Source organism: Polypterus senegalus, chromosome 17 (assembly GCF_016835505.1).
Source record: "Polypterus senegalus isolate Bchr_013 chromosome 17, ASM1683550v1, whole genome shotgun sequence".
Lineage (NCBI taxonomy): Eukaryota > Metazoa > Chordata > Cladistia > Polypteriformes > Polypteridae > Polypterus > Polypterus senegalus.
In genome coordinates this window covers 84,453,929-84,473,692 of record NC_053170.1, presented here as the reverse complement: position 1 = coordinate 84,473,692, position 19,764 = coordinate 84,453,929, and the positions used below count along the sequence as shown (strand labels likewise).

At 41.0% G+C, this 19,764-nt stretch overlaps 1 protein-coding gene across 1 annotated transcript in view; it reads right to left on the bottom strand.

The window, feature by feature from the left end:
* Positions 1-831: 831 nt before the first annotated feature.
* The window catches only part of crlf3 (cytokine receptor-like factor 3), a 39,589-nt gene continuing 20,656 nt past the window's right edge, over positions 832-19,764 (bottom strand). The window contains exons 3-9 of the mRNA XM_039739574.1: positions 19,352-19,559; positions 18,673-18,760; positions 18,033-18,210; positions 17,181-17,403; positions 16,951-17,089; positions 16,759-16,871; positions 832-3,233 (exon numbers count right to left, since the gene is read on the bottom strand). Of these exons, the coding sequence (XP_039595508.1) occupies positions 2,974-3,233; positions 16,759-16,871; positions 16,951-17,089; positions 17,181-17,403; positions 18,033-18,210; positions 18,673-18,760; positions 19,352-19,559 (1,209 nt within the window). The 3' untranslated portion in view covers positions 832-2,973. The remainder of the gene's footprint in view (positions 3,234-16,758; positions 16,872-16,950; positions 17,090-17,180; positions 17,404-18,032; positions 18,211-18,672; positions 18,761-19,351; positions 19,560-19,764) is intronic.

The following is a 19,764-nucleotide window of genomic DNA, read 5'->3' as shown; positions in this document are numbered from 1 at the left end:
AAAGACAAATATGGACACAAAAAGTCCACCGATGGCTTGGGCAGAACTGTGTTTCGGGTGGATGTAATGAGACACAGTCAGTATTAACAGTACAATACTACAGCTTTCGTTAACGTTTGCGCCATACATCGCCATTTTGTATTGACATTGTGATCTGAACTCAAGGCTTTTTCAAATCAGAGTTACGGGGGGCGTACCAAATGAAAACTTCTCACATCAACTGGAATGTAGCATGTTTAGCACCCCTGTTTATGCAGAATTTACTCCTAGTTATGACCAAATGTATGTATTTAAAATCTCACACAAAGGAGTCTCACAAATGCCAGGCTTTAAAGGTGCAGCAAGCTCAGCCACAATCTCAAACCCCCTCGATTCCCCACATCCTGTTGTGGTACAGTACATAAAACGCAAGACCTCAGCCAAATGAGCCTGTTTGTGAGGTCCACAATACCAGCGTTATTTACGCCTCTGCATATACGTCGAGCCGAGTGCTCATTTGGTTCTCGGCTTTCTCACACACACAGCACCCATCCCACAACTTAAGGTTTGATTATTTTTAGAGCGATTCATGGACTGCTTAGCCCGAGTCACTGGGCATGTTCGACTATACCACTGGTGGTCACGGGGGTGCCCCCCCCAACTCATTCATTAAGGTTATGTAAATGATGTCTGTGACTGAAAGGTTGTATGATGTGACAGTGAATTGAAGAATTTTACTCCAAGTGAGAGGGCACATTTGCCCACACTGCCCCACACACACACCTGCTCAGTTTATTCAGCCACTGACCCCGACACATTTGTATGTGCAATGCTGAATTAAAACAACACAACTTAATAAGAAGCCACTTTTATTCAAATACCAAGCAGGAGCAAAGGCTTTTGGATCTGGACAAACCGTCGCCATTTTCTTTTATTTTGAAAGAAAAGCAATTTGCATTTTCAGAACCCAGCTCATTGTTCATGATATGTAAGTGTATGAAACTTAACACTCATTGCCCAGAGTCCAGCAAAGGCAATTAAAATAATACAAAAATGTATGCAGCTGTCACCACTTCATCATCACAGTTTTTAGTTTTTTTTGTTTTTTTTCTTTTCTCAGTTTTTGACAGCTTCAAATTAAAGTTTAAGACTTGAGGCATTTGTTATTTTTGTGCAACTGCTTTTGCAAAGAGAATTTTGGGGATGCTGGCTCAGATTGCCAAGTCAGAGTTGTAACGCACAGTTTTTAAAAAGTCACATTTTCCGTACAAGCTGCTGACATTTTCAAAAATCGTCTAACAGACCTGCATAAGTAGAAGATGAATTAGAGTCAAGCTGGTGTTTTGCTTAGTTTAGAAGTGTAAAACAAAACCGACCTACGAAAAGATAGCAGAGGTAAGCCATACTGCTCAAGTTGACATTACACTGAGGGGATGTCAAACTCGAAGACAGTACTTGCTGACCAGAAATCACAGCATATGTCAAATATGACAAGCGCATGAGGACTTTCCATTGCCTGAGTGAAAGGTTTAACCGTTTTCTGCCACTGTGTCCTGGTACATCAAACACAAGACATCAGGCAGACAAGCCTCTCTGCTGTTTGCAAGGTCCAAACCCCCTGCATCACTCCATGACAGTATATGCATTGTACTTGTGGGCGAGTGCACATCACTGGTCTACTCCAACAGACGGACGGAGGTGCCGCTGTGACTTATCAGGGGGGACTGGCTGGGTATGTCAAACCACACAAGTGCCCTGACTCACTAAGATTACATAAATGAAAGCTGTCATAACATGATGGGAACTTAACTCTAGAAAGCTCATCAGTAAAGTGTAAAAGTACCCTGCAGGGCAAATCGTTCACAAATTCACTGTTCAAATAAGGCATCCTTAGAGACTTGCACAATCTGAATGTGTTTTTTTTTTAGACATACTTTCAACAAAATTTTTTGTTATCTCTCTCATCGAAGAATTGAAAAATTCCAACCCACTTTATCCTGAGCGTGGGCAATGGGCTTCAGCTTATCCCAGCAAGTATGATGCGCCAGGAAGGGATGATTTCTGGCCAGGGTGCCTGCCAGCCCAGCACAGGGTGAGCGCACACACAACAATTTATCGCCACATATCCTGCCTGTCATAGATTCAGGGTGGACCACAGATTTGAACCCTCGTCTTCTTACTACACCACATTTTCTTTTCACTAATTTTGACTTGTAATTGCATTTCAGGCATATGTCGGTTTAATGAGGAGCCTGTTTCGCTTGTAAATCTTTCACAGCCCCTTCCAACACCTGCTGGTCCGGAATCTGATGTGTAGTTGTGGCATTCAATTCACATGCACTTTTGGGCAAATACAAAGTGAACAGGGAGAGAAAAACATCAAGTACCATAATGGTCTGTCGTGCAGACGTACCTATGGCTCACCTCGCCCAGCCTATCAAACTGTGAGAACTTTAAAAGGCTGAAACACACCTTAAGCATTTGTGTCTCACCCCACTGACGTAAGGCACTTTTGTGAAACAGCCCTGGTGAGGCATTTGTATCTTGAAACGAGTTTCCTCTAATAAGGGGACTGCTGCTGTTTTTGTGGCAAGTAAAAGCAGGTAAGCACTTTCCCCTCAAAGTTAAATAGTGCTGATTTGTCTTCACTTATAAAATAAAAAGACCTACCTTGTCCTCCGATTTTACTATGAGAGCACTGACTTTTCAAATGTGTGACTAGTATATTGATCTTAATCATCTAGGGATAAGCGGTCACTCCAAGCATTATTCTAACCTCCTTAAGTATTTACCATTCTAGGTAGATGATCTGGACCCAGCAAGATTCTAGTCACCATCAAGCTGATGCTGCCAAAACAATTTAAGATCCTGGATGAATGTGCAGTTTTACTTCAGCACAATGTTCTTGTGGAAATCAGCACTGGAATGGAGTCTTGAGATCTCATGTGTGACCAGCGTTACCAGTCCAAGGCTTTGTTGACGGCTCTCATCACGTTAGAACACAAGCACCTTCCATCCAGGGTAAGCAAAGGAGCAGGCAAAATGGAGAGAGTCACATGGCTCGTCCAGCAGCCAGTCAAAGACCACCTCTCTGCTGCCAGAGCCAATGGTAACACGCAGCTTATGGCTTCCGCCTTCAAGGTTATTATTCACAGGATACAAGTTCACCATTTCCATGTCAAAGGTTACAATGCAGCCCATTGTAAAAGGTGGTAGCTGATTGGTCATCTCCTTACCATTTACAAAAACGGCACCTGGAACAAAACAAAAATGTCACAAGGTCAGCTTGTAATTCAAATTTATAAATGTTTTAGATGGACTTTGACCCACCTTCATGCGATAACTGGATTAAGCAGATTTTGCTTTTATTTTTAATATTACTGAAGTCTTTGTTCAAGGTGACCTATAACATTTGAGGTTCATTTGCTTCTGTTTTTATTTTGTTTTCCAGTTAAAGCATACGCTGGTGAAGTGACTTGCTCAGGGTCAGGAACAGGACGTGAACCCACAACTTCGGGGTCTGAAGTTTAAAGCCCTAACCTCTCTGTCACAGTGCCTATCAAAAGTATTCATCCCTTGGAATTTTTCACATTTTGGTTTTATGCAATAATGAATCACATTGGATTTCTTAATACTGATCAACATGAAAAGACTCTCTTCTAACGTAAAAGTGAAAACAGATTTTTGCAATGTGGTCTAAATTAATTAAAATATATACAGTAATACAAAATAATTGGTCACATGACCATTCACCCCCATTAATAAGACACCCCTAAATCATCACTGCTGACAACAATTTGATTTTAAAAGTTACTGAATTCACTCATTGGAGGTCACCTGTCTGGGGTTTCAATTATTTGTGGTATGAATGTTCTCGTACAAGTATGTGGAAGGTCCAACTTGTGGTGAGTCAGTATGGTGGACTAACCTAACCAATGAAGACAAAATAACACTCCAAGCAACTCTGCAAAAATATCAGTCCGGGATAAAGAAAAAGCTGTCCAAGTCCCTGAATAGCCCAGAATCCAGTTAAATCATTCAATGCTTCATGAAGAGCGCTTTGAGTAGTGTGAAGAGTGCTATGCACATTTGAAGAATCACTTCTTATTAAGAAATGGAAAGAGTGTGGCATTGATGTACATCTGCCTCGATCAGGCCGTCCACAAAAACGAATGACTATGTTAGAAGATGAGAGAGGGAGGCCAGCAAGCGACAGAAGAACTCTAAAGGAGTCACAGACTACAGTGGCTAAGATTGGACAGCCTGTACAGACAACTGTTGCATGAGAGCTTCATCACTCTCTGTAGCTGCGTTCATCCAGAATTACCAACGTTGTGCAGCTCCAGCTTGTAAATGGATGGATTGAAACGATTCCACACACAAAATATCTTTGTTTTTAGTTAAAATTCGAAGTAAAACAGTTCACACAAAAAAGAAAATTGATATAGCAAAAAAAAAAAAAAAAGTTCTTGTGTGAGAAGTTCTGTTCAAAGCTTAAATCTTGTTACATTTCTAATTGTTACAAAATCATTTCTAAACGCTTCTGAACCATTTCAAAACGGCCCCAGAAATGACAGAGGCATACAGTTTTATGTTGAAAATGGGTCTTTTAAGTCCCTGTGGACTGGACCTTTTCTAAACAACAACTGATTCAATCGTCACACTGTATCTTAATTAGAGCAAGAACGTTCTCTCTCATACTAACTTACAGGGGAAGACGATACCATTGTCTATGACTATGAAAGAAATTTATATTCTATTGAGATTAAGGTTCAACTCAATGCTTTAACTTTCTAAGACTGGCTCTTACATTTCCAGCCCCTAATTGGTTATGCAGGACCAAGGACAATTACTATACTTTACTTCAATATGAGCCAACTAACTTTACTTTTACATTAACTGGTGCTTTCACATCAGCAATACAAAGAAAAACAATTAAAAAGTTTGTATTTCAAACATTGGCTGTTTCTTGAAGCAGGCACAGTTTATTCATGGGCCTGTCCAGTGAGCTGGTTTTGGTCTGCACAGTAACTCTGCTGACTGCACCTTTGGCATCTGGCATTGTCTTGATGCATATCAGGTTGTGTCTTCATTAACAGCAAGTGATTGGATGCGAGTGGCTCCAAATCATTTGGGTCATTGGATGTCTTTGTGAGGTGTCTGTTGTTGATGATGGATTCTACTTCACATATTACTATTTGAAGATGTTTATTGTTGAGTGTTTGTTGGTTATAGTATTGAGTTTAGAATCTTCGTTATGCTTATGATTTGTCTCTCCCACACTCCACCTTGATGAGAGGCTGATGGTGGACTGAAAAATCCATTTGGATTTCTTTCTTCATAAATAGCATTGCTGATTTTTTCTTACTCAAGATTTGTAATTGCTTCTTTCTACTCCAATAAAGTTAGTTGCATTATCCAAGCACATGACTTTTACCTTGCCCTCATCTGGAAATGAATTGACCTATGGCGTTGATGCAGGAATCAGATCTAAACTGTGTGCAACTTCATCGTGTACTCTCAATTACAAAAAATTTTGGTGAAGACCACTATTTTTTCTTTGACATCGGTTAAACAGAGGCTTGGGCTAAAAAAAAGTAGGAGTGAGTTCTTAAGATTAAAAACGTGTCTCTCTATTATTTAAAAAAAAATCATAGGACAAGACTTTTTCAGAGAGAAGAGATGTGACTTTCTTAGAGAGATACTTTCACGTCCCGTGAGACAAAGAGTAGATGACAAAGTAGAATGTCATAAAGAATCCAAAAACATTGGCGCGATACTCATGCAGAGCAGGTTAGAAATAATGGAAGTACGAAAATTCAAAAGTCTCCAAAAAATGATAGTAAAGATCGCATTAATTGCAAACAAACTTTGGAACAAACAATAGAACAACGAAAAGAGATCAAATACAGTGCATCCGGAAAGTATTCACAGCGCATCACTTTTTCCACATTTTGTTAGATTACAGCCTTATTCCAAAATGGATTAAATTCATTTTTTTCCTCAGAATTCTACACACAACACCCCATAATGACAACATGAAAAAAGTTTACTCGAGATTTTTGCAAATGTATTAAAAATAAAAAAAGATTGAGAAAGCACATGTCCATAAGTATTCACAGCCTTTGCCATGAAGCTCAAAATTGAGCTCTGGTGCATCCTGTTTCCCCTGATCATCCTTGAGATGTTTCTGCAGCTTAATTGGAGTCCACCTGTGGTAAATTCAGTTGATTGAACAGGATTTGGAAAGGCACACACCTGTTTATATAAAGGTCCCACAGTTGACAGTTCATGTCAGAGCACAAACCAAGCATGAAGTCAAAGGAATTGTCTGTAGACCTCTGATACAGGATTGTCTCGAGGCACAAATCTGGGGAAGGTTACAGAAAAAATTCTGCTGCTTTGACGGTTCCAATGAGCACAGTGGCCTCCATCATCCGTAAGTGGAAGAAGTTCGAAACCACCAGGACGCTTCCTAGAGCTGGCCGGCCATCTAAACTGAGCGATCGGGGGAGAAGGGCCTTAGTCAGGGAGGTGACCAAGAACCTGATGGTCACTCTGTGAGAGCTCCAGAGGTCCTCTGTGGAGAGAGGAGAACCTTCCAGAAGGACAACCATCTCTGCAGCAATCCACCAGTCAGGTCTGTATGGTAGAGTGGCCAGATGGAAGCCACTCCTTAGTAAAAGGCACATGGCAGCCTGCCTGGAGTTTGCCAAAAGGCACCTGAAGGACTCTCAGACCATGAGAAACAAAATTCTCTGGTCTGAGGAGACAAAGATTGAATTCTTTGGTGTGAATGCCAGGCGTCACGTTTGGAGGAAACCAGGCACCGCTCATCACCAGGCCAATACCATCCCTACAGTGAAGCATGGTGGTGGCAGCATCATGCTGTGGGGATGTTTTTCAGCAGCAGGAACTGGGAGACTAGTCAGGATAAAGGGAAAGATGACTGCAGCAATGTACAGAGACATCCTGGATGAAAACCTGCTCCAGAGCTCTTGACCTCAGACTGGGGCGACGGTTCATCTTTCAGCAGGACAACGACCCTAAGCACACAGCCAAGATATCAAAGGAGTGGCTTCAGGACAACTCTGTGAATGTCCTTGAGTGGCCCAGCCAGAGCCCAGACTTGAATCTGATTGAACATCTCTGGAGAGATCTTAAAATGGCTGTGCACCGACGCTTCCCATCCAACCTGATGGAGCTTGAGAGGTGCTGCAAAGAGGAATGGGCGAAACTGGCCAAGGATAGGTGTGCCAAGCTTGTGGCATCATATTCAAAAAGACTTGAGGCTGGAATTGCTGCCAAAGGTGCATCAACAAAGTATTGAGCAAAGGCTGTGAATACTTATGTACATGTGATTTCTCAGTTTTTTTTATTTTTAATAAATTTGCAAAAACCTCAAGTAAACTTTTTTCACGTTGTCATTATGGGGTGTTGTGTGTAGAATTCTGAGGAAAAAAATGAATTTAATCCATTTTGGAATAAGGCTGTGACATAACAAAATGTGGAAAAAGTAATGCGCTGTGAACACTTTCCGGATGCACTGTATATTGTTCGGATTTAAACTTTAAGTTGGAGACTTTTAGATTGTCTAATTTGTGTTGCCATCAGGGGGTTGATGAGCGAAGCCTCCTAGTATACATATATGTAAAACCTCTCATACTTTCAAAGACGTTTTGTAAAGACCGCCACTTCCTCTTCAACATCACATTAACAGACGAGAATTTTATGCTCAATTGTCTTGCGACAATTAGGACATTCGCTCAACTGGCCACCACACTGCTGAAGTGCTATGGCCACATGAAGACCATATTCTTTATATGACCCAGGCAGACTGGGCAAATTGTTTTCCCTTTGATATCATCCAGCTGCTGGTGCAATTTCTGTTTGTACTGACATCATCTCTTGGTTCCTTGCTGATAAGAGTTGGAGTTCTTCATCCTTGTCTTTAATGATCTTTGGTGCAGAATGTCACGTTGGCACTGGCCGTATCCATAAAGGCATAGGTTTCTACATACCTTTTGCTCTTCTTAGATTTTCCCTTAACGGGAACCACATACAGTACACACTCTTCACTGGCCCCAGTAAAGGCACAAGTTCCAGTCTCGCTTTCCCCTTCAGTAGCTGTTGCTCCACACTCTTTGTTAACATGCAGGATATCTGGGTGCTGCAAAGAACATGTCTGACACGTCTTTTTTTACAATTCTTACCAAGGTGCCCCTGTTTGAGACAGCGAAAACATAAACCTTTTGATTTTAAAAAAAATCAATTCTTTCTTTGTGGCAGTTCTTTGATTTTCTACATTCAGCATGGGTATGCTGGCCATTGCAGAATACACAAAGCTTTTTAAATGCTCAGACTTCATTAATATTCTTTTTGACCATGGTTTCTCAAGTCTCCTTTTCAGCAGCGTTGGAAATGCTTGTGGTAAAAATACTTCCTGATCTCTAGCTGTACTTCTGAGGAGACCTACTTTTGTCTGCCTTTTCCTTTTTCTCTGTGCTACCTTGTGAAACATTTCCATAAAAGGGATCCATTATCATTCTTACCTGACGATGTAGAAAGGTGATTAAGTGATGAATACCTGCCCTTCTGGCTTCCCTTTCTTTAAATTCAGAGGCCCAGCTTCACCACATATCTCGTAAAGATTATTATGCGAATATTTGGATTGTTGTTGAATACGTCACGACTCCCTGCATTTGCCATTGCGTCTATACAGCTATCAAGAAAGGTTGCATAATCTCTCGGGGCTGCTCCATCATTCTGCTTCAATTGAGGCCACTTCAATGCCCTTTCCATGTATTCATCAGCTATGAATACTTCATCACCAGAGTCAATTTCAAGTTGCTTTCTGGCCTCTTCATAACCTCAACTTGATGACAGCCACACACAGCCTTTAACTAAATCCTGAGCAGGACTTCTTGTGAATTGTATCAAATAATTTAATTTACCTTGGGGCTGCTCTAGCACATCCCCAACAGCGCAATCAAAAGCCCTAATAAAGTCTGTATAGCCAATGGGTCACCTGAAAATGAAGGGACTTGCCTGTGCGGTACTTCACCACGTGGTGCAGGAGGTGCTGGAGCAGGAGTTATCTTTTGTTGGGTTACATTTTAGCCATTTCAGTGATTGCTTTCTGACATTCAGCTTGCTTCTGACACATCTAATATATCATTTCTGGAGCTCTGAGTGTCGGCCCTTGCGCTCGTTTGGGAGTTGTTCCTGCCTTCCTACTTTAATTTGGAGCTCTGGAAACTTTTATAGGATTCTATCGAGTGTCAATTGTTCAACCAACACTGCCGAAGAAGGTGATGATGCCACAGCGATTTGCTGGTTTAAAGAGCCACACTTAGTATCAAGAGCGCGCTTTAACGGAGGAGAAGCTTGCTGCATTCTGGACTTCATGCGATCCCGTTCTTGCAATTGCATCTCTCCAAATTGATTAGCTAGCTGTTTGTCAGATGAGTGTGCTAAAAGGCTCTTTGCATCTTCCAGCCATGGTGCTGTAGCGTCAATAAATTTATTCCAGTTCTTAGAGGTTTCTGTGAATGTTGTTTTCTGTTTTTTAATTGCACCTTCTTTTCCTAGCGCTGATATTAGACCTTTATTGAGCCCTTCGAACTGACTGTGTGTCTCACGAGAGAGTCCAAGCTTTTGCGCTACTTCTATGTGATTTTCCGGAACGTCTTTAAGGTTTTCGATTTCAGCCATAAGTTCAGAAAGTTGATCTTTCCTTTGCTTTATGTGACCTTTAAGATCCCTAATCACATTCTCTGGCTTTGAGTCTGTACTCCGATCACTCCCAACTTCACTTGAGTTATGCTTAGACATTGCCATGATCACAGCAGCTCATGTTACTGACAGCGCCTTTCCTAGCAACAACTACGTCACAATCGGCTGCTCTGCAAACCAAACTGCTTCCTTACAGTTCCTTCCATGACTCAGGCAAAAAAAAAAAAACAAGCACTCCTCCACAATGCCTTATATTATATCACAGTCTCTTAAATCTTCTCAAGTTCAGGTATGGCGACCTTGCTTTCATTTACGATCATGCAGAGATAGAAGATAAGAGCACAGTAGTACAGTACCATGCAATAGCTCAGTTCTTTTTCTTTCTTTGATGAGTTCTGGAGCACAAGTATCCTCAGATGGTGTGTTTCCAGTTCAATGCCTTCAGATGGCAAGTTTTCTGATGAAAAATGTAGCTGCATTTATCTGAAATTACCAAAGTTCTGCAGCTCCAGCTTGTAAATGGGATTCAGCAAAAAGTCTGATGCATTGAAATGATTCCACAGACAAAATATCTTCGTTTTTAAAAGTTTTAGTTCACACAGAAAAAAGAGAAAATTGATATAGCAAAAAAAAGAAAGTTCTTGTTTAAGAGAAGTTCTATTCAAAGCGTAAATTTTGTTAAATTTCTAATTGTTACAAAATCACTTGTAAACGTTTCTGAACCATTTCAGAACGGTCACAAAACTGTATGCCTATCCCATTTCTATGTTGAAAATGGGTCTTTTAAGTCCTTGTGGACTGGACCTTTTCTAAACATCAACTGATTCAATTGTCACACTGTATCTTGATTACAGCAAGAACGTTCTCTCTCATACAAACTTACAGGGGGAAAAAGACTATACCATTGTCTATGAAAGAAATTTAGGTAACACTTTACATTAAGTGTCCATAATTACACTGTTAACTATTATGTAAATTACAAGTATAAGTACAGCGTAACTACGAGTTATTACTCTGTACTTACGGTGTAATACAAAGTAACGTTATAATTAATTACTCAGTTGTCATTGTTGCTCCACAGTTTATACAATTACAATGTAACAATTTATCACTGATCCAAAAACAAGTGTCCTTACTTACATGGTTAAATAGATAGATACTTTATTAATCCCAAGGGGAAATTCACATAATCCAGCAGCAGTATACTGATACATAAAAAAAACAATATTAAATTAAATAGTAATAAAAATGCATGTACAGTAAAAGCAGACAATAACTTTGAGTAATGTTCGCATTTATTCCCCCGGGTGGAACTGAAGAGTCGCATAGTGTGGGGGAGGAACGATCTGCTCAGTCTGTCAGTGGAGCAGGACAGTGACAGCAGTCTGTCACTGAAGCTACTCCTCTGCCTGGAGATGACACAGTTCAGAGGATGCAGTGGATTCTCCATGATTGATAGGAGTTTGCTTAATGCCCGTCGCTCTACTACAGATGTTAAACTGTCCAGCTTTACTCCTACAATAGAGCCTGCCTTCTTAACAAGTTTGTCCAGTCGTGAGGCTTCTTTCATCTTTATGCTGCCTCACCAGCACACCACTGCGTAGAAGAGGGCACTCGCCACAACCGTTTGACAGAACATCTGCAGCATCTTATTGCAGATGTTGAAGGACGCCAGTCTTCTAAAGAAGTATAGTCGGCTCTGACCTTTCTTACACAAAGCATCAGTATTGGCAGTCCAGTCCAATTTGTCATCCAGCTGCACTCCCAGGTATTTATAGGTCTGCACCCTCTGCACACAGTCACCTCTGATGATCACGGGGTCCATGAGGGGCCTGGGCCTTCTAAAATTCACCACCAGTTCCTTGGTCTTGCTGGTGTTCAGGTGTAATTGGTTTGAGTTGCACCATTTAACAAAGTCCTTGATTAGGTTCCTATACTCCTCCTCCTGCCCACTCCTGATGCAGCCCACGATAGCAGTGTCGTCAGCAAACTTTTGCACGTGGTAGGACTCCGAGTTGTATTGGAAGTCTGATGTATGTTGGCTGAACAGGACTGGAGAAAGTACAGTCCCCTGTGGCGCTCCTGTGTTGCTGACCACAATGTCAGACCTGCAGTTCCCAAGACGCACATACTGAGGTCTGTCTGTAAGATAGTCCACGATCCATGCCACCAGGTGTGAGTCTACTCCCATCTCAGTCAGCTTGTCCCTAGGTTGGATGGTGTTGAAGGCGCTAGAGAAGTCCAAAAACATAATTCTTACAGCATCACTGCCTCTGTCCAAGTGGGAGAGGGATCGGTGTAGCATATAAATGATGGCATCCTCTGCTCCCACCTTCTCCTGGTATGCGAACTGCAGAGGGTCGAGGGCGTGGTGAAGCAGCAGCCGCTCCATGGTCTTCATTACATGTGACATCAAAGCAACAGGTCGGAAGTCACTGAGCTCACTAGGACGTCATACCTTTGGAAAAGGGTGATACAAGATGTTTTCCAAAGTATGGGGACTCTCCCCTGTTCCAGACTCAGGTTGAAGATGCGCTGTAAAGGACTCCCCAGTTCCAACGCACAGGCCTTCAGCAGTCGTGGTGATACACCATCTGGACCCGCTGCTTTGCTGGCACGAAGTCTCCTCAGCTCTCTGCTCACCTGTGCTGCTGTAATTGTGGGTGGGGATGTCTCACCTATGCTGGTACCAGCAGAAGGATGGTTGGAGGATGCAGTACTCCGAGGTGAGAGTGGGTTAGGGTAGTCAAACCTGTTAAAGAAGTTGTTCATTTGGTTTGCTCTCTCCTCGTCTCTCGTTGGTGGCACCACGCTTCGAGCTACAGCCAGTGATGATCTTCATCCCATCCCACACTTCCTTCATGCTGTTATTCTGCAACTTCTGCTCCAGCTTTCTCCTGTACTGCTCTTTCGCCACCCTAAACTGGACTCGAAGTTCCTTCTGCACGCGCTTGAGCTCATGCTGATCAACGTCTTTAAAAGCCTTTTTCTTCTGGTTCAAAAGGCCTTTGATGTCACTTGTAAACCATGGCTTGTTGTTAGCATAGCAGCGTACTGTTCTTACTGGAACTACAATGTCCATACAGAAGTTGATGTAATCAGTTGTGCAGTCAACAACATCCTCAATGTTCTCACTATGTGACCCCAGCAGGATATCCCAGTCTGTAGTTCCAAAGCAGTCTCTCAGAGCCTGTCTGCCTCAGTGGACCACTTCCTGAATGAGCGTGTGGTTGTAGGTAGCACCCTCACTCTTGGTTTGTAGTGAGGCTGAAGCTGAACCAGATTATGATCTGCTTTCCCAATCGTAGGCAGCAGGGTGGCGCTGTATGCGTCTTTAACATTTGCATACAGTAGGTCGATAGTCCTATTTCCCCGGGTGTTAAAGTCCACATACTGGAAGAAGGCAGGTAATGTTTTATCCAGCATTACACGGTTAAAGTTACATTTACAATGTTAGTTACATTGTATCTGTACTTTCAAAATGTAATAAAAACATCAGGGTATGTAACTACAACTACAGCATGTAACAGATGTTCCATGGTCTGGGAAATTATAATGGAGAACTGCAGTGATAACTGTATAGGTTTTCAATGATATTTCAAGATCTGTTTTAAATGGTGAAAACACCTTTGCAAAATAGTTAACGCTTCTGCCTCACAGATCCATCATCCTGAGATGTAGGCCTTGTAATGGGATGGCTCCCCATCCTGGGCTATTTCCTGACTTGTGCCTGGTGATGCTTGGAATGGCTCTGTGACCCTGTGTACCTTGATTGAATGATGCAAGTTTGGCAGTATTATGTTAGGGGTGGGTATAATAATAGCCCAAAAAAATTCAACAGTAAATAATGTAACACAACTACAAGAATGTGACAAATGCTTGGTTAAGCAAAACATGTCAAAGGAGGTGCCCCTCTAGATTTTGGGAAAAAGCGTTAATCATTTTGCAAAGGTGTTTTCACCATTTAGAAAAGATCTTGAAATATCATTGAAAACCTATACAGTTATCACTGCAATTCTCCATTACAATTTCTCAGACCAGGTAAAATCTGTTACATAGTTGTAGTTACATACCCTGATGTTTTTATTACATTTTGAAAGTACAGATACAATGTAACTATGTAAATACATTTGCTTTTGGATCAGTGATACATTGCAATTATATAAACTGTGGCATAACAATGACAACTGAGTAATCAACTAGAAAGTTACTTTATATTACACAATAAGTACAGAGTAATAACTCATAGTTGCACTGTACTTATATAGGTAATTACATAGTAGTTACAGTGTAATTATGGACACTTAATGTAAAGTGTTACCAAAATTTATATTCTATTGAAATTAAGCAAACACTAATATAGGTTTAACTCAAAGCTTTAACTTTCTAAGATTGCCTCTTACACTCCCAGCTTCACGAGAGAGAGTGGCAAAGTGGCACAGGACACCTCAACTAGAGTTTGCCAGAAAAAAAAAAAAAAAAGAGACTCTGAAGTCAGCTGGAAAAAAGTTCTATGGTCTAATGAGACCAAAATCAGTCTTTTTGGCCGGCAGACTAAATGCTATGTTTGAACTCTGGCCATTTTCAAACACACACCAGCCTGGGTATGAAGTATGTGGTGATGCTTCTCTGCCGCACGCCCTGGAAGGCTTGCGAGGGTAAATTGAATGTGGCAAAATACAGAAAAAAAACTGACACAGCCTGGAAGAAACCTGCACCTCGGGAGAAGATTTGTTTTCCAGCTTGACAACAACCCCATGAATAAAGGCAAAGCTACACAGGGATGGCAGAAAAACAATAATGTTAATGTCCTGGAGTGGCAGAGTCAAAGTCCAGACCTCAACCCAAGTGAGAATTTGTGGCTGGACTTGATAAACGCTGCTCATTTATGATCACCATGCAACAAGACAGGCTTGAGAAAATGTTCAAAGAAGAATGAAGAAAAAAAAGTCAGTGGTCAGATGTGCCAAGCTGGTAGGGATCTGTGCACAAAGACTCAAGACTGTTATGGTTACTATAGGTGTATCTACCAACAGTGACTTGAATGATTATGTGACTGACAATTTTGGGTTTTATATCTGTAATTAATTTAGACCACTTTGCAGAGATCTGTTTTCACTTTGACATTAAAGAGTCTTTTTCTGCTGATCAGGTTTAAAATAGAAACATTGTGACATTGTCCATATTGGGCAACAAATACTGTGAGGCACACAACACCAGTAGCTGCCAGCTGTTAAAACAGCCAGGTGTCAGAAATGATCCAAGCCCTATTGTTTTGCACAAGTGCAATATGCTGGCAGCAGCCAGTATTCTACAGTGGCAGGGACTGTGTTTTTCTTCCATGCCATCAGGCAGTATGTGATTCAATGAGTACGTTTACGTGCACACACATAATCAGATTAACATGAATAATCCAGTTAAAGCAGAAACCTGGTTTCTTAATAAACCACATTTACATGGGCAAGCAATCTTCTTGAGTTCTCCTTTGTCAAAATGCCCCAAAGTGTTGTGTTTTATAAATATGATTAATCAAAAATTCATGCTTTATTTATAGATTTCAGTTACCAGATTACAAGCAGCTTTCTTTTTTCCACTTGGCTGTGTGATTGAGCCCTATGAAGGACTGACTATACTGGCACGTGTGCTTCTTGACTTACCACCCAGTGCTGCTGGAATAATAACAATGCAGGTATTTTTACTTTAATAAGACTAAAGAGCTTTTTATATAATAGAGAGAGATATATTTTGTCAGGATACTCGTTATTTAAAGTAAATCACACTATGTAGGCAGTGTTACTTTTAATGCATTAACCTACTGCTCTCAAAATTGTGTTGCAAGGTTAGCACTGTACATTCAGATAATTAATATAAACTTATTCATTTCCGAAATACGCAGACAGATTATTTTAGCCAGTAGAAGGAATAATGCAATCGCCTGAATATTTGCTTCTGGAAATGTATTTTGTGGATGTTTCTGCTCGCGGCTACTGAGAGCTTGTGCAAAGTACATGACAGAGTGCAATGGACATGCACAGACTACAAAATCCTTAACAGTACCCCTGTTAAGGGTTTACATGGCCACATAATTAGGTTATTTATGGAGAAATCTACCTCTGTTAGTCAGGTTTCTCTGATCAGAATAAGGGTTTACATGGCATTTTAGAAATCAGGTTTCTATGAATAAACAGTTGACTGAAGCACATGTAAAATGGACTGATTGTGCCACATTACAACAGCTAAATGAAACCAGCCATGCTCAGTCTGTCCAGATCTCTCAGGAGCCAACATTGGGCCATGGGTATGACCAAAGGATTGATTAAATACATAACTAAAAATGTTCACATACAATAACACTCAAATCTAACAAACACTCAATGTTTCAACATTCTGTTTGCATTTGAGGCACATTCTGTGAACAAGTTGTGAAAATGCATTATTTAGAAAGTCTCAAATTCTGCTTATTGGTTATTTATTATACTAAGTGTGCATATGTTTGGCTTCCACTGGCTCGGGCACTCAAGGCTTTTGGTCATCACACAACTAAAATTTGCCAAACAAACCTAACTGGAATGAATGAAATTGAGTTACAGAAGGTTATCAAATTTTTGTATGAATTAAAAACTAATACAGTACATGGACACACACTGAATTAAGACATTATAACCTTTTGCAAAGTAATCTTCAGTTATTAATGCACTATTATAAAAACATAAGTATATCAAAATGAGGAATAATATAGTTACATTAAGTAATCTGAGTAATAAATGGCAGATAAAGGTCAAGAGCTGCAAATGTTCATGATTTTGTTTGCCCTAATGGGCCTGTTTATCCTTCAAAGGACATGTTTAGGCCCATGAACAACAAATTTCAAACCAGGATACACAAACGGATCTCTGCCAGTAAGACCGAGGTTCTGTGAGTGCCCAATGCTACTCAAGTGGTAAGCTTATTCACAGACCCTCGCTGCAAACCAGTGTATGCTGGGACTGAGATATATGTGTGCCCTGAATATGTAAAGGCCTCTTTGAACAGTTCACCGCTTACCATTGGTGGAGATGCAGACTGCTCTGTCCCTCTGCAGAGTCTCTTGACCATTCACACACTCCACACAGACACCGATGCTATCTCGTTTATCAACCTGCCCTGCAGTTATGATCCTGCAAAAAAGAAAGGGAATATATATTACAAGTGCACCAAATGCCACTTTCAGGATAGGTGCACATGGGAAATACTTACTGGAAGGTAAGCGTCTGGCCACAGAAGTAGGTGGGAGCTTTCGAGTAAAGCACAACCCCCCTGGACAAGGCTGTGTCATTTCTCAGAGCCATATTCCTTCTACTGCTCAAACTGTAGCCCTCAGTGCCTGTACTCCACTCTACAGAAATCAGATTGTTAGTTAAACTACAAGCCAGAAGATCTCATAGGCCCCACTATACAACCTTGTAAATGTGAACTATACATCTTACCATGAGGAGCCAAAGTTGTGTAGGCCACCTGAGGGATACTCCAGGGACTCCATTCTCGCTGACCGTCTCCACGAGCACACACCCGGAACTGGTAATCCATATTGGGGTCCATGTGAAGTACAATATACTCCATATCTTGGCCAACATACACATCTTCGAAAAGGCCAGAGGTTCCTTTACGGTACTGTAATCTATAGTCCTGAGCAGCAAACTCATCGTCAACCTGGAGTAATGCAAAAGTGTAATGAGCTAAAAGCAGACAAACGAATCTTGAAACACAAGTAGAAACTACAGGGCAGAAGGGTGACACCAATCTCAAAACATGAGGAGGGACTTGCAATTGTTAACACATAACACTTTGATTTTACTGTCCAAACATATAACCTGAAGTAGGCCCAACACAAGCCAGGATGTCTCCATCTATGCTCATCAAATTCTATTGCTGCACAGTGCAGTCCATCCTCACTGACTACAGAACACTGTAAGTACCATTAATCAAGTAGCAAAGGACCACAAAGTAGTAGCAATAGTAGGACTATACAAATCTTCTTGCGGTAAACAACCCAGACCCACTGCAGTTTGCCTTTCGAACAAAGATTGGGGTGGAGGATGCAATTATGTGCTCCACAAGGCTTATTCTCTCCTGGATAAAGCTGGCAGTACATGTAAATATTTGCTTATTCCAAATTTCATTTGACAGTATCATTTTAAATTTTCCTTACAACTCTTTTATCTTGCTCTAACTGACACTAAGGTCAGTTAATGGTGTGAGGGGGGGGGCATTCTTATCTGTTTAGTCAAAAGCTATCTTTAAATTTTACATGAAAAACTCTTCTCAGGCAGAACACTTGCCTTACACCAGCGGACCTGAATGCCACCAGGCCTTTCCGTAAGCTCATCGATCTGAACAGGAGGGTGGGATGCCACTGTACCATGGCTGAAAATTCTTTCCCTCAACACCCCAAGAAGAGACTCGTCCAGCTGAGCCGACAAACATGGTACATCCACTAGGCTTGGGACCTCCGGCAGACTGAAGAGAGAAAAAGGGTAGGTGAAAGTCGTGTAATCATTACCATTAAATGCATTCTTGCACATCAGAGCTTTATGTATAGAATCTAAAGATAGATTTGTATGATTATAATGAGAATTGGTCAAACTGAAATCTTTCAAGCAGTGGGAGTGACTTTGGAAATACAGTTCACCTTTTAATCAAAAAAATAGTATTAATTCTATTCAGGATCAGCTCCCTGCACAGGCTCCAGAGAGTGCATCTTTGGGGATTTTCAGAATTAACTGTTCTACCAACAAATATTTAGTCAATGACTCAACTTTTTGCTGTGATAGGCCCAAGCAGATCCAATCTAGTCATAATATCACATGGAGCATGCACTTACATGAAAGAGCAGCTAACTGCATTCCCTGAACTGGACTCCTTCCAGAAGCTACTAAAACACATATTTAAGAAGTTCTGACGCCAAGCGTCTCCCCTCACCTATCCAACTGGATCTGAAGTGCCTTTTTAGTAAAGCTGCATAATTTATCATCCTTGCCTCCAATGCTGCACCGCAGAGCTGCTTCGCCTGTAGGGATAAAAGCATTCAGATTATAGCCTGGCTTTTTAGAGTCTAGAAATGTTGGCTCCTTCTACTTGTGTGAGCTCACAAAGTGCAAAACCAATAAACTGTAGGACCACCACATTATATGATTTACTGTTTAAAGCAAGGAAGCAATGTCAGCTCGGGTCAGTCACAAACTTAATGTGAATTAACATTACACTTTATGGCAGTAAGCTAAGCTTGAAAAATAGCCGAAAACTAACTATATAGTTTTGCATTTAATATTGATGGCAAAATTAACTATGTCTTCATTACCAGGCACTGCCATCCTTTTAAAGAGCACAATATCACAATTAACATATATTGTGAAAACATAACCTGTACCCTTGTGGTTTGCACCCATGCACCTTGATGTTTGCAAGACGTACACACACAATTTATTACTTTCATGAGGACATCCCCAGTGTGTTCAGGTAAAGGTGCTATAAAAATCAGTCAAAATACTTCCGATTAAACTAAAATTAGCAAATTTTAAAAGTACATTTCACTAGTGCCAATGAGTAGAACGCACAGTGCAAATTTGCCATACCCAAAAAACTCCTAAAAATCACTGACCTTCCCGAAGGAGCTCATCCGCTGTGCCAACCCCTTGTTCAATCAGCTTCTGGCAGTCATCAAGCGGCCGAATGCTGTTCTGTTCAATTGTGTCCACTTCTAGCAGCAGTGAAGCTAACCGTTCGTCCAACAGCTTTGTCAGCACCCCACCCAGATCTCGGAAATGTTGTTTCAGAACCTCTCTTGTTTGAGTAGCGCTGCCTTTTACCTTTGGAAGGCAACAGCAGAAACAAAAATAATACAGACTTGTTCATTAACCGTTGCCACAGTGTAACGTAGTTCTTGTACGAAACATTGCAAATCAGTGAGAATACAGTGTGTCAAAGCCAATATGGAACCTGTCCCCTATCTGTCAGGCCTTTTTCAGGTTTATGCATTTACCAATATTTCTTATTGCTAAATAAGTGTATTTT